The following is an 18999-nucleotide window of genomic DNA, read 5'->3' as shown; positions in this document are numbered from 1 at the left end:
CTGGTTGATTGTCCTCACTGTCAGGAAGTTTCTCCTTAATTCCAGGTTGCTTAAAAAAAAAACTTAAAAAGCTTGTAATATAAATTTGGATGTAAAAAGCTGGAAGATGGTGTCAGCGACACCTAGTGGAGAGCTACAGCACTACAATTTATTATGCCTAAAGGAAACTCGGCTGGAAGCCCAGACTCAGATAAGACTTTTGTTGTTTTCAGAAACTTTCATTTTTGAAGACTGCAGCTGGGAAAAGGGGAAAAAACCCAACCTCTTTGGCTGCTTATTTGTGAGGCAGAGACAATAAACTATTTTGAAACTGGCCTGCCTGTACTACAAATATAAATACTGACTTTTGGAGTTGTGTTATGGAGCTATTTCCCTATAGAAAAAACATGCATTATTGACTGAGATGATGGAATACTTTGGATTAGAAACCTTTGATTGATGAGTAATTTTTAATTGCTCTTTTCTCTCTCGACAGAAAGGATGTATTTTTCATTGGACAGGAAAATTTGAAAAATTCAAACATATTGCTGAGGGGAGACTTAAGGATGGACTGATAGGCTGGCTGAATAATTTGGAGTTCAAATGATGACTGAAACTCTTTAAATCCCTAAATTGATCAGACTATAAAGACTACATACAAAAACAAAATTGATGTTCCATACTTAGCTTCAAATAGTAAAAAACCACCCCTAACACCTATTGCCAAAATCCCCAGCTTAATATATCAACAAGAAAATGTTGATAAATTTCATAAAGAAATTCTGTTAAAATCAATACAAGAGCTACTGCTAAGCTTGTAAGCCGCCCTGAGTCTTCGGAGAAGGGCGGGATATAAATGGAATTAAAATAAATAAAATAAATAAGAGACAATTGGCTTCCAGTTATGGCGTTGTGGTGAGGCAGATGCTGGAAGACAAGCTCCATCTTCTGCGTTTGATTTTGCCCTGGTGGGGGACTCTGAAAAGAGTTGAAAGCCTTGTTTGATCACGGGGTGGTGGTAGTGGCAGTCCTCCCGTTTGATCCGAGGAAGCCCTCCAAACCGGCAGGGGAAAGACTGGCTACATTTGTGTAGCCAATCATAAGCTGCTGTCAACGGAAGACACCAAGCACTACTAAGCAAGTTTATAGCAACGTGGATGAAACCAGGTGAGATCTAAGCCTCTCTTTATGAATTTAAGACCTTTTCCTGAAAATCTGCCCAAAGCGCCCCCCCCCCAAAGAGAAGGGAAAGAGAATTTTCACCCCATTCCCTCAGGAAAGCAGCAAATTAATTACCTGGGGAAAAGGAGAAACCTATAAGACTAACTTGGAACTAATATATATATATATATATATGACTTGGAAATTTGGGTACTAAAAGTGTTTTCTAAGACTTTTAAAAAAGACTGAAAAAGCTTATACATTTTGGTTTTAAAAACTGAAAATGGCGTTGATGACATTAGTGGTGAATGTACGGCACTACAATTTTTTTTTGCCTAAAAGCAACCTGGGTTGAAGCCCAGAGTGAGATAGGACTCTGGTTGGCCTTGAAGCTGCCTTTTGAGATTTGCAGCTGAGAAAATGGAACAGGCTTGGGACTGCTTATCTGTGTGGCAGAGACAATAATATTTTTAAATTGGCCTGTCTGAACTATGAACAAAAATTCTGACTTCTAGAACTGTATTCTGGATCTATTCTCCTGAAGAAGACATATATACTATCGCTGGATATGATGGAACACTTTGGATTATAAATCTTGATTATTAAACAACTTATAATGGTTCTTTTTTCTCCCTGGGCAGAAAAGATATCTTTCTCATTGGACAGAAAAAAATTGAACTTTATTTATATCTGCTTAGGGGAGGTTTTAGAACGGCTAGTTGGTTGGATAAACTCATAAAGACTACTTACAAAAAATAAAATGGATGTTTCCTACTTAACCATCTTTAACACCTTCCTGAAACCTGTTTGTCATATTACCAAGAAAATACTGATGAATCACAGAAAGAAATTCTCTCCATGTTGAAATCAATACAAGAAACAATAGCTTTAGCTCATGATGAGTTTAAAAGAAACACAAAGGAGATAAAAGAACAATTTTTAACTTTAATCTACAAACCCAGAAAATAAATACAAAGGAACCAGCAACTCAGAAAACAAGGAAAAATAGAAAATGCTGACACATATTGAGGATCTGAAGGAAGAAAATTGTGACCAGACTCAGATAAATGAAGACCTAGAAGACACAATGAGAATATTGGAAATGGAGCAGATGTTCTACAAATCAAAGTCTCAGAATTTACTGGAGGATAAGGAAAGAGCGCTGATGGAATGGAAGAGAAAGCTGTCAAAGAGAACTGTCAGGAATTGGAGAAGGAGGGAGGCTGTTTAATAAATATCAACGGGTTGGTTCTTCCAAAAATACCTTAACTAAATTGATTCTCTGGACTCAAATAATATATACAAAAATAGAGGTAGAATTATTTGATGATCCAAATGTACTGACTTAGAAAGTTAGTTGGCAAAGGAAAAAAAAGTAAGACTGAAAGAAACAGATGCTTTGACCTGCTAGAGGGGATGTTACATTATCAATTAGATGTTTGAATATGGTTAAGAATAGATTGTTAGAAATAGTATTATCATTAGATAGGATTTGTAATCAGAAGATCGTATCTTGGTGTAAAAAGGGAAAAAATACGTTAAGAATTTTGAATAGGGGAAACTTGGTTACCCAAATATAACTTGTTTTGAAATTATAAATGATTGGAATATTTTGAACATGGACAGGGAATTTAAATTGTAAAAAGCGAAAATAGGATTTAGACTGAATAAGTGGATATTGAATGCAAATGCAATTAAGATACGTTTTGGTTAGAAAAGATATTTTAAACATATTGACATTTTTAGAAAAATATAATAAATAGCAATAGGCAATTCTATATTTACTTACAATAATAATAATTGTATTTGCTTAGTGTGGAAAAATGTTTACTACTAGAAGAAAATTAGAACTGAAAAAAGTAAAAATAGGATATAGATTGAATAAATGGATAATGAAATTAAATGCAATTAAGATATGCTTTAGTTAAAAGATAATTTTAAATTGATATTATTGATACCTTTAGAAAAATATAACAAATGTTGATAGGCAATTGTATATTTATTTACAATAAGAATTGTATTTGCTTAGTGTGGAAAAATGTCTATTACCAGATGAAGAGAGGATGTATTGGAGCGTGTAATATTGGATTAAGTGTGAAGAAGCTTACATATACCACGAAATTACTTCTTCATGTTAGGTTCCTATGATGATGATGATGGTGCTCAGCTCTACATGATAGATCCATCAGGAGTTTCATATGGTTACTGGGGATGTGCTATTGGTAAAGCAAGACAGGCTGCAAAGACAGAGATTGAAAAGCTCCAGATGAAAGAAATGACGTGCCGTGATGCTGTTAAAGAAGTTGCAAAAATAATCTACATAGTCCATGATGAAGTAAAAGATAAAGCCTTTGAACTTGAACTAAGTTGGGTTGGAGAAGCAACTAAAGGAAAACATGAAACTGTGCCCAAAGATGTTAAAGAAGAAGCAGAGAAATATGCTAAGGAATCTTTGAAAGAAGAGGATGAATCAGATTATTACTGATGGACACAGTCACCACGTTATTTAATTAGGCACTGGATTGTAAAAAAGAATCAGTAATTAATATATATATAAAGAGATAATTGCTTTAGATCATGATGAGACTAAAAATAACATAGAAGATAAAACAATTTTTTAATCCAAATCTACAAACTCAGAAAATGACTACAAAGAAGGAACTAGTAACCCAGAAAATAGAAGAAAAATCAGAGGAAGCAGATCCAAAGATGGAGGACCTAAAGGAGCTAACAGACTCAGACAAGTGAAGAATTAGAAGATGCAGCGATAATATTGGAAATGGAAAAGATATCTGTCAAGATCCCAGAACACACTTGAGGATAAGAAAGAAGAGCTGATTGAATGGAAGATAGTGGAGAATTGGGGAAAATTGGAGGAAAAGGGAGGCTGTTTAATGAATATCAATGGGCTGAGTGTCCTTCCAAAAATACTTTAATCAAATTGTCTTATTCCAAACAATATACACAAAAATAGAAGAATTGATGATTCAAGTGCATCAACTTGGAAAGTTAATTGGCAAAGGAGAATATTAATTGAACAAATAGATATTAAGTGCAAATGCAATTAAGATATAATTTGGATAGAAAAGATATTTTAAACTGTCATTATTGATATTAGGAAAATGTAACCAAGATGTTGACATTTAATTGTATATGTACAGTTGCAAGAAAAAGTATGTGAACCCTTTGGGATTATGTGGAGTTTTGCATGAATTGGCCATAAAATGTGCTCTAAACGTCATGTAAATCACAACAATAGAAAAACACAGTCTGCTTAAAATAATACTACACAAACATTAGCTGTTGTCATGTTTTAATTGAAGATAAGATGGAAACATTCATAGTGCAGGGTGGAAAAAGTATGTGAATCTTTGGACTTAATAACTGGTTGACCCTCCTTTGGCAGCAATAACCTCAACCAAACGTTTCCTGTAGTTGCAGATCAGACCTGCACAACGATCTGAAGTAATTTTGGACCACTCCTCTGCACAAAACTGTTTCAGTGTAGCAATATTCTTGGGATGTCTGGTGTGAATCGCTCTCTTAAGGTCATGCCACAGCATTTCAATCAGGTTGAGGTCAGAACTCTGACTGGGCCACTCCAGAAGGCGTATTCTGTTCTGTTGAAGCCATTGTTTTGTTGAATTACTTGTATGCTTTGGGTCATTGTCCTGTTGCATCACCCATCCTCTGCGGAGCTTCAGTTGGCGGACAGATGGTCGTACGTTTTCCTGCAAAATGTCCTGATGAACTTTGGAATTCATTTTCCCATCAATGACAACAATCCGTCCAGGCCCTGAGGCAGCAAAGCAGCCCCAAACCATGATGCTCCCTCCGCCATGTTTTACAGTGGGGATGAGGTTTTGATGTTGTTGTGCTGTGCCTTTTTTCCTCCACACATAGTGTTGTGTGTTTTTCCCAAACAACTCAATTTTGGTTTCATCTGTCCACAGTATATTTTGCCAGTAGTGCTGTGGAACATCCAGGTGCTCTTTTGCAAACTTCAAACGTGCTGCAATATTTTTTTTGGACAGCAATGGCTTCCTCCGTGGTGTCCTCCCATGTACTCCATTCTTGTTTAATGTTTTCCTTATTGTAGATGTGTCAACAAAAATGTTAGCATGTGCAAGAGATTTCTGTAGGTCTTTAGCTGACACTCTAGGATTCTCTACCTCATTAAGCATTATGCACTGTGCTCTTGGAGTCATTTTTACAGGACAACCACACCTAGGGAGAGTAGCAACAGTGCTAAACTTTCTCCATTTGTAGACAGTCTGTCTTACCGTGGACACATGAACATCAAGGCTTTTGGAGATACTTTTGTAACCCTTTCCAGCTTCATGCAAGTCAACAATTCCTGATCGTAGGTCTTCTGAGAGCTCTTTTCTGCGAGGCATGGTTCACATCAGACAGTGCTTCTTGAGACCAGTAAACCCAAAACAGGTGTGTGTTTTTAAAGGGCAGGACAGCTGTCAGCAACACATCCAATATCATCACACTGATTGGAGTCAAGGTTGGCTCACTCCTGGCTCCAATTAGCTCTTGGAGAAGTCATTAGGCTAGGGGTTCACATACTTTTTCCACCCTGCACTTTGAATGTTTCCATCTTATGTTCAATTAAAACATGACAACAGCTAATGTTTGTGTAGTATTATTTTAAGCAGACTGTGTTTTTCTATTGTTGTGACTTACATGATGTTTAGAGCGCATTTTATGGCCAATTCATGCAAAACTCCACGTAATCCCAAAGGGTTCACATACTTTTTCTTGCATCTGTATTAACAATAAGAATTGTATTTGCCTAGTGTGGGAAAATGTGTACTACAAGAGAGGAAGCATTGGATGGTGTAATATTGGGCCTAGATCACAGGTCGGCTCCCAGCCGCCCGGTGCGCGCGCACCTCTTCCAACGGGCAGTGGTGCGCGCGCACCTCTCCAAATGGAGAGTGGCACCGCCCGTTTGGAGAGGTGCGCGCGCACCTTCCTGAATGGGCGGAGGTGCGCGCGCACCTCCCCAAACCTTTGGAGAGGTGCGCGCGTACCTCCGTGCGAATGGGCAGCGGTGCCGCTCTTTGAGGAAGCTGCCGCGGCCCGTCTGCGAAGCTGCCGAAAGCGGCAGCTTCGCAGACGGGCCGCGGCAGCTTCCTCAAAGAGCGGCGCCCCTGCCCATTCCAAGAGGAGCGCGCGCACCTCCCTGAATGGGCGGAGGTGCGCGCGCACCTCCCCAAACCTTTGGAGAGGTGCGCGCGTACCTCCGCGCGAATGGGCAGCGGTGCCGCTCTTTGAGGAAGCTGCCGCGGCCCGTCTGCAAAGCTGCCGCTTTCGGCAGCTTCCTCAAAGAGCGGCGCCGCTGCCCCTTCGCACAGAGGTACGCGCGCACCTCCCCAAAGGTTTGGGGAGGTGCGCGCGCAACTCCGGTCGTTCGGAGAGGTGCGCGCGCACCTCTCGGAATGGGCAGGGGCGCCGCTCTTTGAGGAAGCTGCCACGGCCCGTCTGCCAAGCTGCCGAAAGCGGCAGCTTCGCAGACGGGCCGTGGCAGCTTCCTCAAAGAGCGGCACCGCTGCCCGTTCGCGCGGAGGTACGCGCGCACCTCCCGGAATGGGCAGGGGCGCCGCTCTTTGAGGAGGCTGCCGCGGCCCGTCTGCAAAGCTGCCGAAAGCGGCAGCTTTGCAGACGGGCCGTCGCCGTCGGGCAACCGGGAACCGGTTCCATCTCATTTTTTTAAAAATGGCAGCCGCGTGCGTCCGCGCATGCGCAAAAAACCTTTTTGCGCATGCGCGTGCATGGACACACGCACGCGGCTCCCACTTTTTTTAATTTGTGATGGAACCGGTTCCCAGTGGCTCTTTTCCTTTTTTAGGTTGCCGACCCCTGGCCTAGATTGAAGAAGTTAATATGTAACACTGCATTACTAATGGACCCACACAACACATTTATTAAGTACTTATGATTGCAAAACTAGACTATGAGTAAAATATTTTTTAAAAGATATTAAAACACTATCATGTCTCCCCCATTTCTGCTTTTCTTTAGACTAGCCAAACCCAAGTTACATGACTATGGGAATATTGCAACGGTTGTTAAGTGTGAGAATGGTCGTAAGTCCCTTTTTTATTGCCACTGTAACTTAGATGTGTCGCTAAACTAATGGTTGTAAGTCGAGAACTACCTGTATAGTACAAATATTTTTACAGGGCAGAAATTTTAATACAAGTATAGAGCTAACTTAGAACAACTTGCAAATCATATGGTGTTTACAAATACCATGAAATGAAATGTTCACTGCTCCAAGTCAAACTATCCTTACATTTCTATTTTGGTATACGTACTGATTATGTATTACTATTTCTCTGGTGTTTAGATACTATTTTGGTAAAAAGCAGAATATGCTCAAGTACACTGATGTAGTTTTAGGGGACTGCACCACATTATTCAATAAATTTAAGAACAGAGAACTTGTTATATTTTATTCATTTGTATTTCCTTTTTATTAAGCACCCATTTCCTCACTGTGTTCTCTAGACTTACCTGTATGTAAAGGTTAAAGAATTGTCTTCTGATGACATCCCAATGATAAGGGTATGTTATAACATTTGACCTTGAATTCATTTTGCTTTGTATAGTTACAACTGAAAATAAGGAATAAGTGCAGAAGTGGTCCATATTTAAATCACAATACAGAAAACATAAATACAAAGATTAATGCTTACATATTCAGAAACTGAAAATGTATTCCAACATTATGAGTAGTTTTCTGTCAACATATAGGATTTTCCTATTTGTGTGCATTTTCATGTTCCAAAGAATATTGAGATTAGATGGCAGCTTAAAGAGAAGTCCCTATATCACTGGAAACATTTCTGCTTTTCAACCTGCAAAATATACCAGTATAAGACCCAAATTTCATGCTCAGCTATAAAAACTCATTGGGATGGTCACTAACAATTGATTTAAAGTATCAAATCTATCCCGTACAACTGCATGGATAAATTTAGCAGAGTAACATCTATGCTTCTCTGTGCTCCTAAAACTTACGTACATATATACTGTAAATCTGGAGGTATATTAACTAGAATCCATTCTGTCCTTTGAAAATTCATTTTCAGAAAATGTACAGTGCATTAAATAATTGCACTACACCTTACAAACATATATAACTGACATTTAAGTCTTCATTTGTTGTGCAACTGTACCTTTACCTTTAAGGAGTATTTTCCAGAATGCCTGTGAAAAGTACTACAAGATACATATTAATTCAAAAATCAGTGAAATAGTTAAGATATTTAAGGATTTGTCTGAGCTATTTGTTCAATGAACTGGCAATAATAGATGTGTATATTTAGAGGTTCACTTAATAAATGGGTAGCCATTTAAATTTGATTACAAATACATAATACATTTGGTAAACTGCCATACATTCAAGCTATAGCTTAATAATTTGAGTTATTTATTGGATTCAAAGATTTAATGAACAGTATAGAAAACACTGGACAAAATTATAGTAGCATACCAAATAATGTAACAGCCTTTTTATCCTCCAGCAATTCATTTGCTATTACATCATCCAGTTCATTTAGGCAGTGAAATATCCTTTACAGGACAGCTGCGTAATAGAAGTGAATGGATCTGCATTCCTAAGCACACACATTTTTAAATACAAGAGTTGCCAGAGTTTGCCACTTGCAAATTCTGGATGTGATTCATTTTGATATAACCTATGCTTGTGAAAGTATTTTTATTTTATTTAAATTCCATTTATATCCCGCCCTTCTCCGAAGACTCAGGGCGGCTTACAAGCTTAGCAGTAGCCTTCATTCTATGTATATGCCTGCTAAGTATGAAGGCACCAGGATAGAAACCAGGAGAGTAAATTCTAATTTTGCCTTTGTCATGAAAGCCAACTGGGTAACACTGGGTTAGTCACTGTTCTTCAGCTCAACTTACCTCAGGGTTGCTGGAAAATAGGAGGAGGTATTATGTATGTTTGCTGCCTTGAGTTACTTGTAAGGAAGATGGAATAAAAAAAATTATGTGCCTAAAGTAGAACCAAGGAACCTCGTGACCACCACCTGCTTTATATAAAGGTGTGCAATTGTATTTGTCTGAAGACATTCTTTTAATATATGTTCAGAGAAAAGAGAAAGTGGTATTCAAAAAGTCGTACATGAAAATACGCTCTAGATTAGTGGTCTCCAACCTTTCCAGCTTTGGGGACTGGTGGGAGGGAGGGGATAGTTTTACATCAGCAGTGGGCAAGCTTGCATGCACAGCTCTATTTGTGCAAGTGGTGGACACATGCATTCACTGCTCACACAAATAGTGCTGTGCATGCATGCTCACTTTCCCGCCCATTGCATGTGCAAGTGGAGCTTTGTGTACTTGCCTGATTCCACAGCCTGGTTCTGAACAGGCTGCAGCCTAGAGGTTGGCGGCTGTGTCATTCATTTACAGTTAGTCCTCATCTTACAACCGTAATGGAACATTGTGGTGGTCATAAGGCAGGCAGCACGTCTGACTTGATTTTACCACCTTTGTTTAATGTTTGTTTGGGGCATTTTTGCTGAAAAATGGAAGTAAATGTGGGCTTTGGGGGAAAATGTAGTAAATTGTGGTCACATGATAACAGGATGCAGCACACAGCCATATATGTGGCCTGTTGCCAAGTGACTGAAACAAAGTCATGTGGCTGCAGGAGGGCAAACTTCAGAATTGGGCTGTAACTTTGGAGGGGGAGGATATGTCATAACTTTGAATGGCCACTAAATGAGCACTGTACCTAATTACCTTCATACTGTAGCCCTGAACTGAAACTCTTCTACAATAAAAACTTCACAGAAAGTATAGTCTATGTTATTGATCATTTTAGTAAATGATGCTTGAAAATTCCAAGACACATATTAGCATTTATTTTGGCATTTACATACATATATATGTATCAGACACATATTTAAAGTTGTCAGCTTTGATGGAGAAATTGCTGGACTTCTGAAGTTTCCTTGCTTTGTAAAGCTTAAACACTTTGTCCTTTGTTGCTTCACTCAATAGGCTTTTCATGTCATGTTACAGACGGAATAATTCAACTTAAAAGATGCTTCTTCCCAAGAAACTGAACCTTTCTATCAAAAGCAGTGGATCGAATTGGAGAATTAGCTTCATAAAAAGGATTCATTGCAAACTGAAGAAAGAAAGAATTAAGTGAGAACAGTTTAAGAATCAACTTGTCTGAAGATCTGTAATGAACCACTTGGTCTGTGCTAATGTTCTGGAAATTTATACAACCTATCTACTATTAATGATTGATTCTGGTTTTAGATGGAAAAATAGACACATAATGCCTTGCTTCTCCTCCAGGAAGACTTATTTCTATTTCTGCAATGGAGAATTTTAAAGAATATTGATCTACATTAATTATCTAATCTATCATACTGATTTTAGGTCCTGGAACAATTTTTGAAAGAAATGCATTCTACCTCCATCCCACTCACAGATATATGCAAAAACTGCTGTTCTGGGAACAGAATATTCCAGAGAATTCCTCAACATTCTCTTCCTACCCTGTGACCAGACAAATATATAGAGGAGGAATAGAACATTACTGAATTCACTAGAACATGTTTCAGAACAGCAGGTTTTACACAGCTAACACAGCAGTTTAATGTATCTGTCATGCAAGTACGCTAGGCCTTCACTGCCTATCAATGAATAAGCAAGAAAAGTACAGTAACACTTTTTCATAATGTAAAATGAAATTAAAGTACACGATTTACATTCTCCAACTTTGGTTGCTATAAATCTGCACACAGGGCAAGTGAATAGGCTTAGTCAAATACAGGTAGTCCTCAACTTATGACCACAATTGAGCCCAAAATTTCTGTTAAGTGAGAAATTTGTTAAGTGAGTTTTGTCTCATTTTACAACCTTTCTTGCCACAGTTGTTAAATCAATCACTGCAGTTAAGTTAGTAATCCAGTTGTTAAATGAATCTGAATTCCCCACTGACTTTACTTGTCAGATGGTTGCAAAAAGTGATCACATGACCTTGGGACACAGCAAGTCATAAATATGAACCAATTGCCAAGCATCTGAATTTTGATCACATGATCATGTGGATGCTGCAAAGGCTGTAACTGTGAAAAATGGTCATAAATCATATTTTTCAATGCTGTTGTAACTTTGAACGGTTACTACATGAACTGTTGTAAGTTGAGAACTATTTGTAGGCTTTTTCCTAAGCCAAATAAATTCCCATTTAATACATAATTCATTGTATGATAGATAACATTGATATAGCTTTTACCTTTATATACAGATCATAGACATCACTAAAGAAGTTTTTGATTCCATCTTCTTGCCTTATATCATGAAGCATTATAAATCTCATATGTAGAAAAAGTTAAGAACACAAATTTATTTTTAAGGATTTACATGCAGTCTGGTTAAAGCTACATGTCACACAATTTAAATCCTGTATAAAAAAGGCAACAAAGCAAAGTATATATATATATAAAAACCTTTTGAACAGAATATATTTTCCAAGCCAAATATATGTGAAAAATTGAAGTGGACACATGCAAATATATTCCAGGGAGAACTCCATAAGCCAGTGTTTCTCAAACATGGCAACTTTAAGATGGGTGGACTCAACTTCAGGAATACTGGTAACTCCACCCATTTTAAAATTGCTGAGATTGAGAAACACTGCCATAAGCTATGACAGCTAGGAAAAATGACCCTAGAATTCTTCACTCAGTATCATATTTAAGGCTCAGACTAAGAAGGGTATGGAGAAGAGGAGGATACAACCAAGTATCCAGCTATGCTGACTCAGGAATTCTGGGAGTTGAAGTCCATGAGTCATAAAAGAGCCGAGGTTGCCTACCCCTGTGCTAGACTATAGCATGTTTGAAGTTTCTTTGAAATCCAATTCTTAGCAAATGAGTGCAGCCTTTCCAATTAGGTTTTCATTTGTTTTAGAAACTACATTTCTTTATATAGATGACATTTACAAGTTTTTACTTAATATCTGTAACTTATAAAAAACAAGTTTTTCAGAAAATATTCTTTGGTTCATGACCACAAGACTGACTCTTTTTGCCCAGGATTTTGCTGTTTTTTGCTTTTTTAATTTTTGCTCTATTTATGGTGATAGTTAATTGTATCGATTTAAATCAATATACTTTTTACAGATATAAAGAAAGCAATAGATGCTATAAATAATAGAATGACTATCTGAGATCAAAGTACTTATTACTGAAAACACATAGGCTAAAAGAGGAAAAAGAAGAAAAAAGAGATAATCATAGAAAAGGTAAGTTTTTAGAAATATTTTGTTGAACAAGTAGTCTTCAAGAAACCAAAAGTAACAAAGGTTTTTTGTACTTATGACACCCCTTCCCAAAAGCTACATACAATCCTATTTCAAACTTATGGCAGCTGCAGTATCCCACGATCATTCATCCTTACATTCAATACATATCATTTACCAAGAGTCCAAAATTTGATCACATGACCAAGGTGATGCTGTAGTGGCATGTGAAAAACAATCATGTCACTTTTTCCAGTGCCATTATAATCTCAAATGACTACTATACAAATGGTTGTAAGTCTACCTGTATTCTTCCATGTATTGCAGATATAAGGAATTTATGGGAAAGTTAGAATAAGTAAGAAATATGTAAGAAAATTTATCCCCACAGGGATGAGTTCTAACCAGAAATTAATATTCAAATACCTAAATACAACATTTGATAATTTTTCCCTTAATCCCTGTTCCAAACATGACATCAAGAAGCTATTTTTTATGACACAATGATCACCCATGTTACAAAAACTTACAAAAGCTCAATTTGTTGCATATAAGCAGAATGGATACCATCATGCCTATGGATTCAACATGGTTACCTAAAATGATCAGAATTTGGATATGTTCGCACCATACACCAAACCACAAATAAAGGAAAATTACAGTACCTAGTGCAGTAGAAAGGATATTCTTTGTCAGAGGCCACTTGGGTGAAAAGTACAGACATCAAAGGGGACCGGTTGATAAAATTTTATGATAAACATCCTCAAAAACCCCGGGGAGATTCCTAACTTCACCTTTTGTTTTTCTACAGGATCTGTTTTCTCTTTAGGGGGGTCCGACTGTCGACTCTGCAATGAACCTGGCTGAATATTGCTCATTGTTGGCTGCCACAGGAGTGGGGGGGAGGAATGGGGAGTTTTAGGCTAGTCTAAATATTTCTGTTCTTAAGACTGGGGTTTGAGCCTAATGTTAGAAAGCACGCCAAACTGTTCTATTGGGAAATGTAGTTGATTGCATAGTTTCTGGGGTGGGAAGTTTAACTTTGTAATACTGTAACTTTTGGAGGGAACTTTAGTCTTGGTTTCACTTTTGACCATGCCAATACTTTGTGGCCAATAAACATGTTCTTGGAGGAAAACTCAAACCTCAGAGTTCTGCTTTAATTGGTTTCATCTACTGCAGTGATGGCGAACCTTTTAGAGACCGAGTGCCCAAAAACTAGCCCTGCCCTTCTGCCCGCCCGCAGGGCCACCCACCACCTCCAAGGCCCGCTGCAGATCGCCCAGCAGCACCATGGCAGCCATCAAAATTACTCCTAATTCAATGTGTGATATGAATTTTGGAAATTGAATTTAAAATAGAATTAAATGTACAGTACTATGAAATACTACTCCAAGAAGCTATGCAGTGGCAATAGAAAGAAGCATACTAGCAAATTTTCAGGTGACTTTCAGAATGACAGTGCTTCAGCAGAACAAATATAGGTAATTCCCGAGTTACGAGCATTCACTTAATGCTCGAAGTTACATGATCAGCGCCCCCCGTTTATGAGCAAATCCCAAATTACTACTATTGCAGCACCACAGCGGTTATTTGTCCTTATGAGCGACCAACCGCAGAGGCTTTGCAATATTCATCCTATTCCTCTCCCCACAACTGCTTCCACCTCCCTTCCTGCCATGCCCGACTCACCTTGGAAATGCTTTTCATGCCGACAATGGAAGCTCCTGGGTGCTGTAATATCAACTTCAAACACAAATTCTCTGCAAAAGAGATCATGGCCCCCGGAAGCTTCCATTCTTGGGGGGGGGAGTGTTTGCTTTATTTGCATGCCTATGGGTCAAAGCGTGGAATCGGAGTCGGCCAGGCACAGGAACCAATGCTGTCCGTGGCCCAGATGTGCTGCTTGCACACATGCACCAGCCTTAGTTTGAGGGCAGGAACCAAGTCTTCAACTGAGTGGGGAGGCATTGCAGGACCAGGTCCCTTGCACCTCTATCCAGCTGACAGCAGCGGCAACCACCTGAGCAGCCATGATCCCTCTCCCCAGCCAGCCAGCCACCCTGCCTGACCTAGTCCTTGCCTGGCTGGCCAGCTGGCACAAATCCTCACTACTCTTCTCCTCCTCAGCCTCCTCACTAATTGAGCGGCAGCAGCTTGAGTTTCTCTGCTCCGAGTGAAAGGAAACGGAATCACAGAGCAGAATTGCTCTCAATAAGGCTGGTGCACCCAGCGCACCTGCATCTTCTTGAGAGCAAGCCTGATCTGTGCCTCCAGTTTCTTCCTTCGGGACAGCGCAGAGAAACTGAAGCTGCTGCCGCTCAAACACTTTTTATTCAAACGCAGACCTGAGACAGATTGGAAGATCCGTGTGCCTGCAATGGGGCACTTAAGAAACGGAAAGGAGGGGAAGAAACGCTCCGTGTGACCGCTTGAAACTCTGTGTGACTCAGGTCTCTGGATGAAAGGTGTCTGAGCAGCAGGCGAAAACAAGCCTGTGGAGCAAGAGAGCTCCCTCCGGAGGCTTGTTTTCACTAGGAAGGGGCTTGAGAAATGGCTTTTTCCAGTGAAAATGGAGCCACAAAGCGAGGTGCTACATTTCTAAGGGTGCATTTGCATGTGGACGGAGTTCCAGTTTCCCCAAGTTCTCCGTCCTGGTGAAAGTTGTTCTGGCAGTGGCAGAAAGGAGTTGGGGGCAGGAGCAAACACTGTGACAGTTCAGACTCCCATTCTCTGCAAAAGAGGATCAGTGCCTGAACTCGCACGATATTACAGGCACCCAGGAGCTTCCATCGACTCTCCTCTCCCACAAAGGCAGAAACCATGGCAGAGAGGAGACAGATCTTTTCAAGGTGAGTCTGGCACAGCAGAGAGAAGGAAGCATAAGATATCTTAGTAGGTCAGGGAGCCCTTGGGAGCCTATTCCATCACTAGCCCCCCCATGGACTTCCCCACCCTAAGATATCTCATGTGCACTTAATGAGCCGCATGCGTCTTAACAAACAAGGGAGTGATCTCGTTCAAAGTACGAGATTCTCTCGAGTTTTCGAGTTATGAGTGGAATGGGCAGGCTCCATTACACTCGTAACTCAAGGACTACTGTTCCACATCCAACATAGAGTTGACTGATATCTAGATGTAATAAGAAACACAAAATAAGGTGATTCAGGGGTGTTTTTTAATGTATTGAACAAATACTCTGTGCCCAATATGCAATTTCTGAATTTAACTCTTTGGTAAAAGTAGGGCACTGTATCATCCATCAAAAGAGGGCTGTTTAAAAAGATAATTAAAGGGCACTAGCGCCTGTTACTCGTCCCAGCTTCTGCCAACCTATCAGTTTGAAAGCACGTAAAAATGCAAGTAGAAAAATAGGGACCACTACGGTGGGACGGTAACAGCGTTCCGTGCGCCTTTGGCGTCTAGTCATGCCGGCCACATGACAACGGAGACATCCTCGGACAAGCGCTGACTCTTCGGCTTTGAAACGGAGATGAGCACCGGCCCCTAGAGTTGGAAACGACTAGCACGCATGTGCGGGGGAACCTTTACCTTTACCTTTAGGGGAAGGACTAATTGGAAACTGCTTCTAATTAAGTGTGAACCTCGCCATAAGCTCAGCATTTTGTTCAGGTGGCCAGTTTGAGTGATATGAAGATTGAGACTGCTATTCTCGCAAACAGAGATCTTGGATGGAGCCTCAGCCTGAGGGAGATTGCATGCACAATTGGGCCGCTAGCACCTGTGCAAACGTGCCTGTGTGACACTGGTGGCAGTATTAGCGCATCCATGCATGTGCAAATGGGGCTGCTAGCCCTCGCGTGGTGGCTACCAAGAATGGGGGGGCTCGCCAGCTATTCCCGTGGCTTGGTGGCCAACAGACTGGGCAGCAGACCATAGGTTGGGGACCCCTGTACTAGAAGATAGGGAGGGTGGAGGCTTAGCAGATCTCTATATAGAGCAGGGGTCTCCAACCCCCAGTCCATGGACCAATACTGGGCTGCAGCATGCCAGCAACCTGGTCTGCACAAACAAGCCCCATCTGCGAGATGCAGGCAGCACACAAAATCACACACCCTCCGGTCTGCAGAAAAACCTCTCCACAGAACTGGTCCCTGGTGCCCAAAAGGTTGGGGACCTCTGGTATAGAGGAATTCCACAAGGAAGGGTGCACTTCCTAGCTTCTGCTAGAAGAAAACATTTAAGGGACCTGGAGTGTGCCCATCCTCTCTAACCTGGTGAAATAAACAGAGGTGATCCTGCAAGTAATGTGGTTCTATGCCATTAAAGGCTTTAAATATTATACTTATTGCTGAATGTCTGCATTTTTAACCAGCAAGCTACATTTGTGAGATGGGGGTTATTTAAATTGATTTGATAACTACATATTATAAAATGGATGAGAAACCTCTATATGCAACTTAAATACAATACTTATTTCAACGACCACGGCAATGGTAAGACATGTGGAAAATTGTAGTTTGAAAAGCCATAGACTTTCCATCTCTATTCTGAAATGTTCTTCTTATAGCATTGCAACAAAAAAGGATATGGCCTGCAGTAACAAAGGCAGAAACAAACCATTCATTAAATTTATCCACAGTCTTCAAGTACATATTATTTGTTAACCACATGTTTTCATCTACTAGGTCAAGAGCAGCATGAGCTATGAACTGATTCAAGTGGCGATGGTCATCCTGAGGGGAAAAAAATAAAGCTCAACTCTAAATACTGGAAACAAAAAGTATAAAATAACATTATCTTAGATATTTTTTCATGCATAATATGTTTGCATAACATACAATAATAAGCAACTTGCTTGAACAGTGTAAAATATGTACTAGAATATATAACTATGAGGCAAATAAATACAGATTAATGCAGTATTAGATACTAACCTATATACTTGTATGTAGTTTACAAAATGCATTTTTGCAATTTTTAGGAGAAAAAAAGGTAATTCCAAACATTTATTTATATTGAAATGTATCTTTTATAATAAATCATACTTAAGGCATAAAAATTTGTCCAAAAATTGGGGGACAGGAAGACAGAAATCAAATGGATGCTCATCAGGATAATTAATCCAGGTGAGATGGGCAGCATATAACTTGAATAATAAAATAATTTTCAATAGCAACAAATAAAAAAAGCTATTAAGTTCCAAATTCAAATGAACAAAGAACCTGAGTGATTAGGGGATAGAATGATTTGATATTATATATTCTGCATTTGAACAAGATTTCATACCTTAGATTCTACTTTACCAGCTGGTAGAAATTCCATTTCAAATACAGGATTATCATGGTGACCTACAATTACAAAATAGTAGCTTCCCGACATAATGAAAATATGGCTTCTTCTGAAAGAGAACAGAATCATACAGCTGGAAAAGAAGTGGTTTGTAGAAAAAAATATTGTGATATAAAACATTTCTAACAGTACAGCTAAGTCTTGATTAATGCAGATAATGAATCTTATGAAGTTATTGCTATTTGATAATATTTGAATATATTTATATATAAAGTATTATAATTGGCTCCACCTCAATGGCAATGAAAATTTTAAACATATATTTTATTAACAGATTATACTAAAGGTTGCAAAGAAAATGCTTACAATTTAAACTTACCATTAAAGTCACAAGTTATAATTTTGTTTGAATAGTATTTCAAACAACTTTCGCTGAGCCTTGACGGTGTGGTCCTGCCACCAGTTCAGATCATTCCCCTCCCCTGCTACCACTTTTCTAGGATGGTCATGTACCACCTGCCAGGCGCCAATGTACCACAGGTGGTACCCATACCACTGGTTGAAAAGCCCTGTTTTAGAAGATATTACTGGGGGGTGGGATGCATAATGTTATCCTCACCTTTTCACCTGGGTATAATTATGCTTAACTTTATTTTTTTAAAAAAACATAGTATATTCGATCTGAATAAAGCTTTCTATCTTTTTAAGTAAACTAAGCAAAGTTTCAGAGAATTGTACTATTTGTTTGTTTATGGAGATAATCTGTTCCTTGGGCACCCGAACAGGCTGGCTTAAACGTAAGGAAAGATAATAGAAGGCACAGATTGGAAAATATATTCCAGGTGAATAGGAAAAATTGGCTACCCAGAGATTATAATTCCAAATTCAATAGCCCCCAAGCGGCGGGCCACCGATAACCTAAAATATCTGAATTCTACACGAAAGATTCCATCTGACTTTCAAGTAGCGTGCAAAACCATGGTTAGAAACAGCCTTATATGTCAATTATTCCCTGTTGAAAATTTCGAGTTTTATAGTGCAATGCTGTTGTTCATTTCTTTTCCCATTAAAAAACAAAATACTATAAATACCACTTCTAGAGAATCCGTGAAAAGAAAAGAAAAACAGCTCACCCGAGTACGTACAGCGAGCGACCAGGTTTCTAAGACGGTAGAAACGAGAAGAAGCAAATCCCTCCTCCGCAGAACAGTCGACGCTGTTTGATGTCGTCAGAAGCCCCCCCCCCCATTTTAAAGCGCGAATTAGAAAATAACTCCGCGCGTTCTCGTGAGAATTCTGGG

At 39.4% G+C, this 18999-nt stretch overlaps 1 protein-coding gene and 1 long non-coding RNA gene across 7 annotated transcripts; one reads left to right on the top strand and one right to left on the bottom strand.

Annotated features, from left to right (window-relative positions):
* Positions 1-10099: 10099 nt before the first annotated feature.
* TRAPPC2 (trafficking protein particle complex subunit 2) lies at positions 10100-18906 on the bottom strand. Of its 6 annotated transcripts, none has more exons than XM_081327056.1 (5): positions 18832-18906; positions 17696-17807; positions 16999-17142; positions 11438-11524; positions 10100-10315 (listed from the first exon to the last, which is right to left on the bottom strand). In XM_081327056.1, exons 2-5 carry the CDS (start codon positions 17786-17788, stop codon positions 10217-10219), a joined length of 423 nt encoding a protein of 140 aa, XP_081183182.1. In that variant the 5' UTR covers positions 17789-17807; positions 18832-18906; the 3' UTR covers positions 10100-10216. The 6 variants fall into 6 exon arrangements, with proteins under 6 accessions (XP_081183182.1, XP_081183186.1, XP_081183184.1 ...); XM_081327060.1 differs by having other exon boundaries at positions 17696-17804; positions 18832-18885; XM_081327058.1 differs by having other exon boundaries at positions 18844-18861.
* LOC308667668 lies at positions 10208-13589 on the top strand. The gene is made up of 3 exons (XR_014026341.1): positions 10208-10335; positions 12327-12448; positions 13257-13589. It is a non-coding gene; the product is annotated as an uncharacterized lncRNA (long non-coding RNA).
* Positions 18907-18999: the final 93 nt, after the last annotated feature.

The sequence above is a fragment of the Vipera berus genome, assembly GCF_964194415.1.
Source record: "Vipera berus genome assembly, chromosome: 4".
Classification (NCBI taxonomy): Eukaryota; Metazoa; Chordata; class Lepidosauria; order Squamata; family Viperidae; genus Vipera; species Vipera berus.
Note: the sequence above shows the minus strand (reverse complement) of the source record. Positions and strands in the feature narration are given on the sequence as shown.

Bases quoted from the DNA above. Each gene is read 5' to 3' on its own strand.
- TRAPPC2 (XM_081327055.1), bottom strand. From the start codon at position 17,827: ATGATTCTGTTCTCTTTCAGAAGAAGCCATATTTTCATTATGTCGGGA. The intron at 11,525-16,998 runs CATATCCTTTTT...TAACTTTTTCTA, and splicing joins CTGCCTTTGTTACTGCAGGC to CATATGAGATTTATAATGCT. The intron at 10,316-11,437 runs GTAAAAGCTATA...TTCTTTCTTCAG, and splicing joins TCTATGATCTGTATATAAAG to TTTGCAATGAATCCTTTTTA.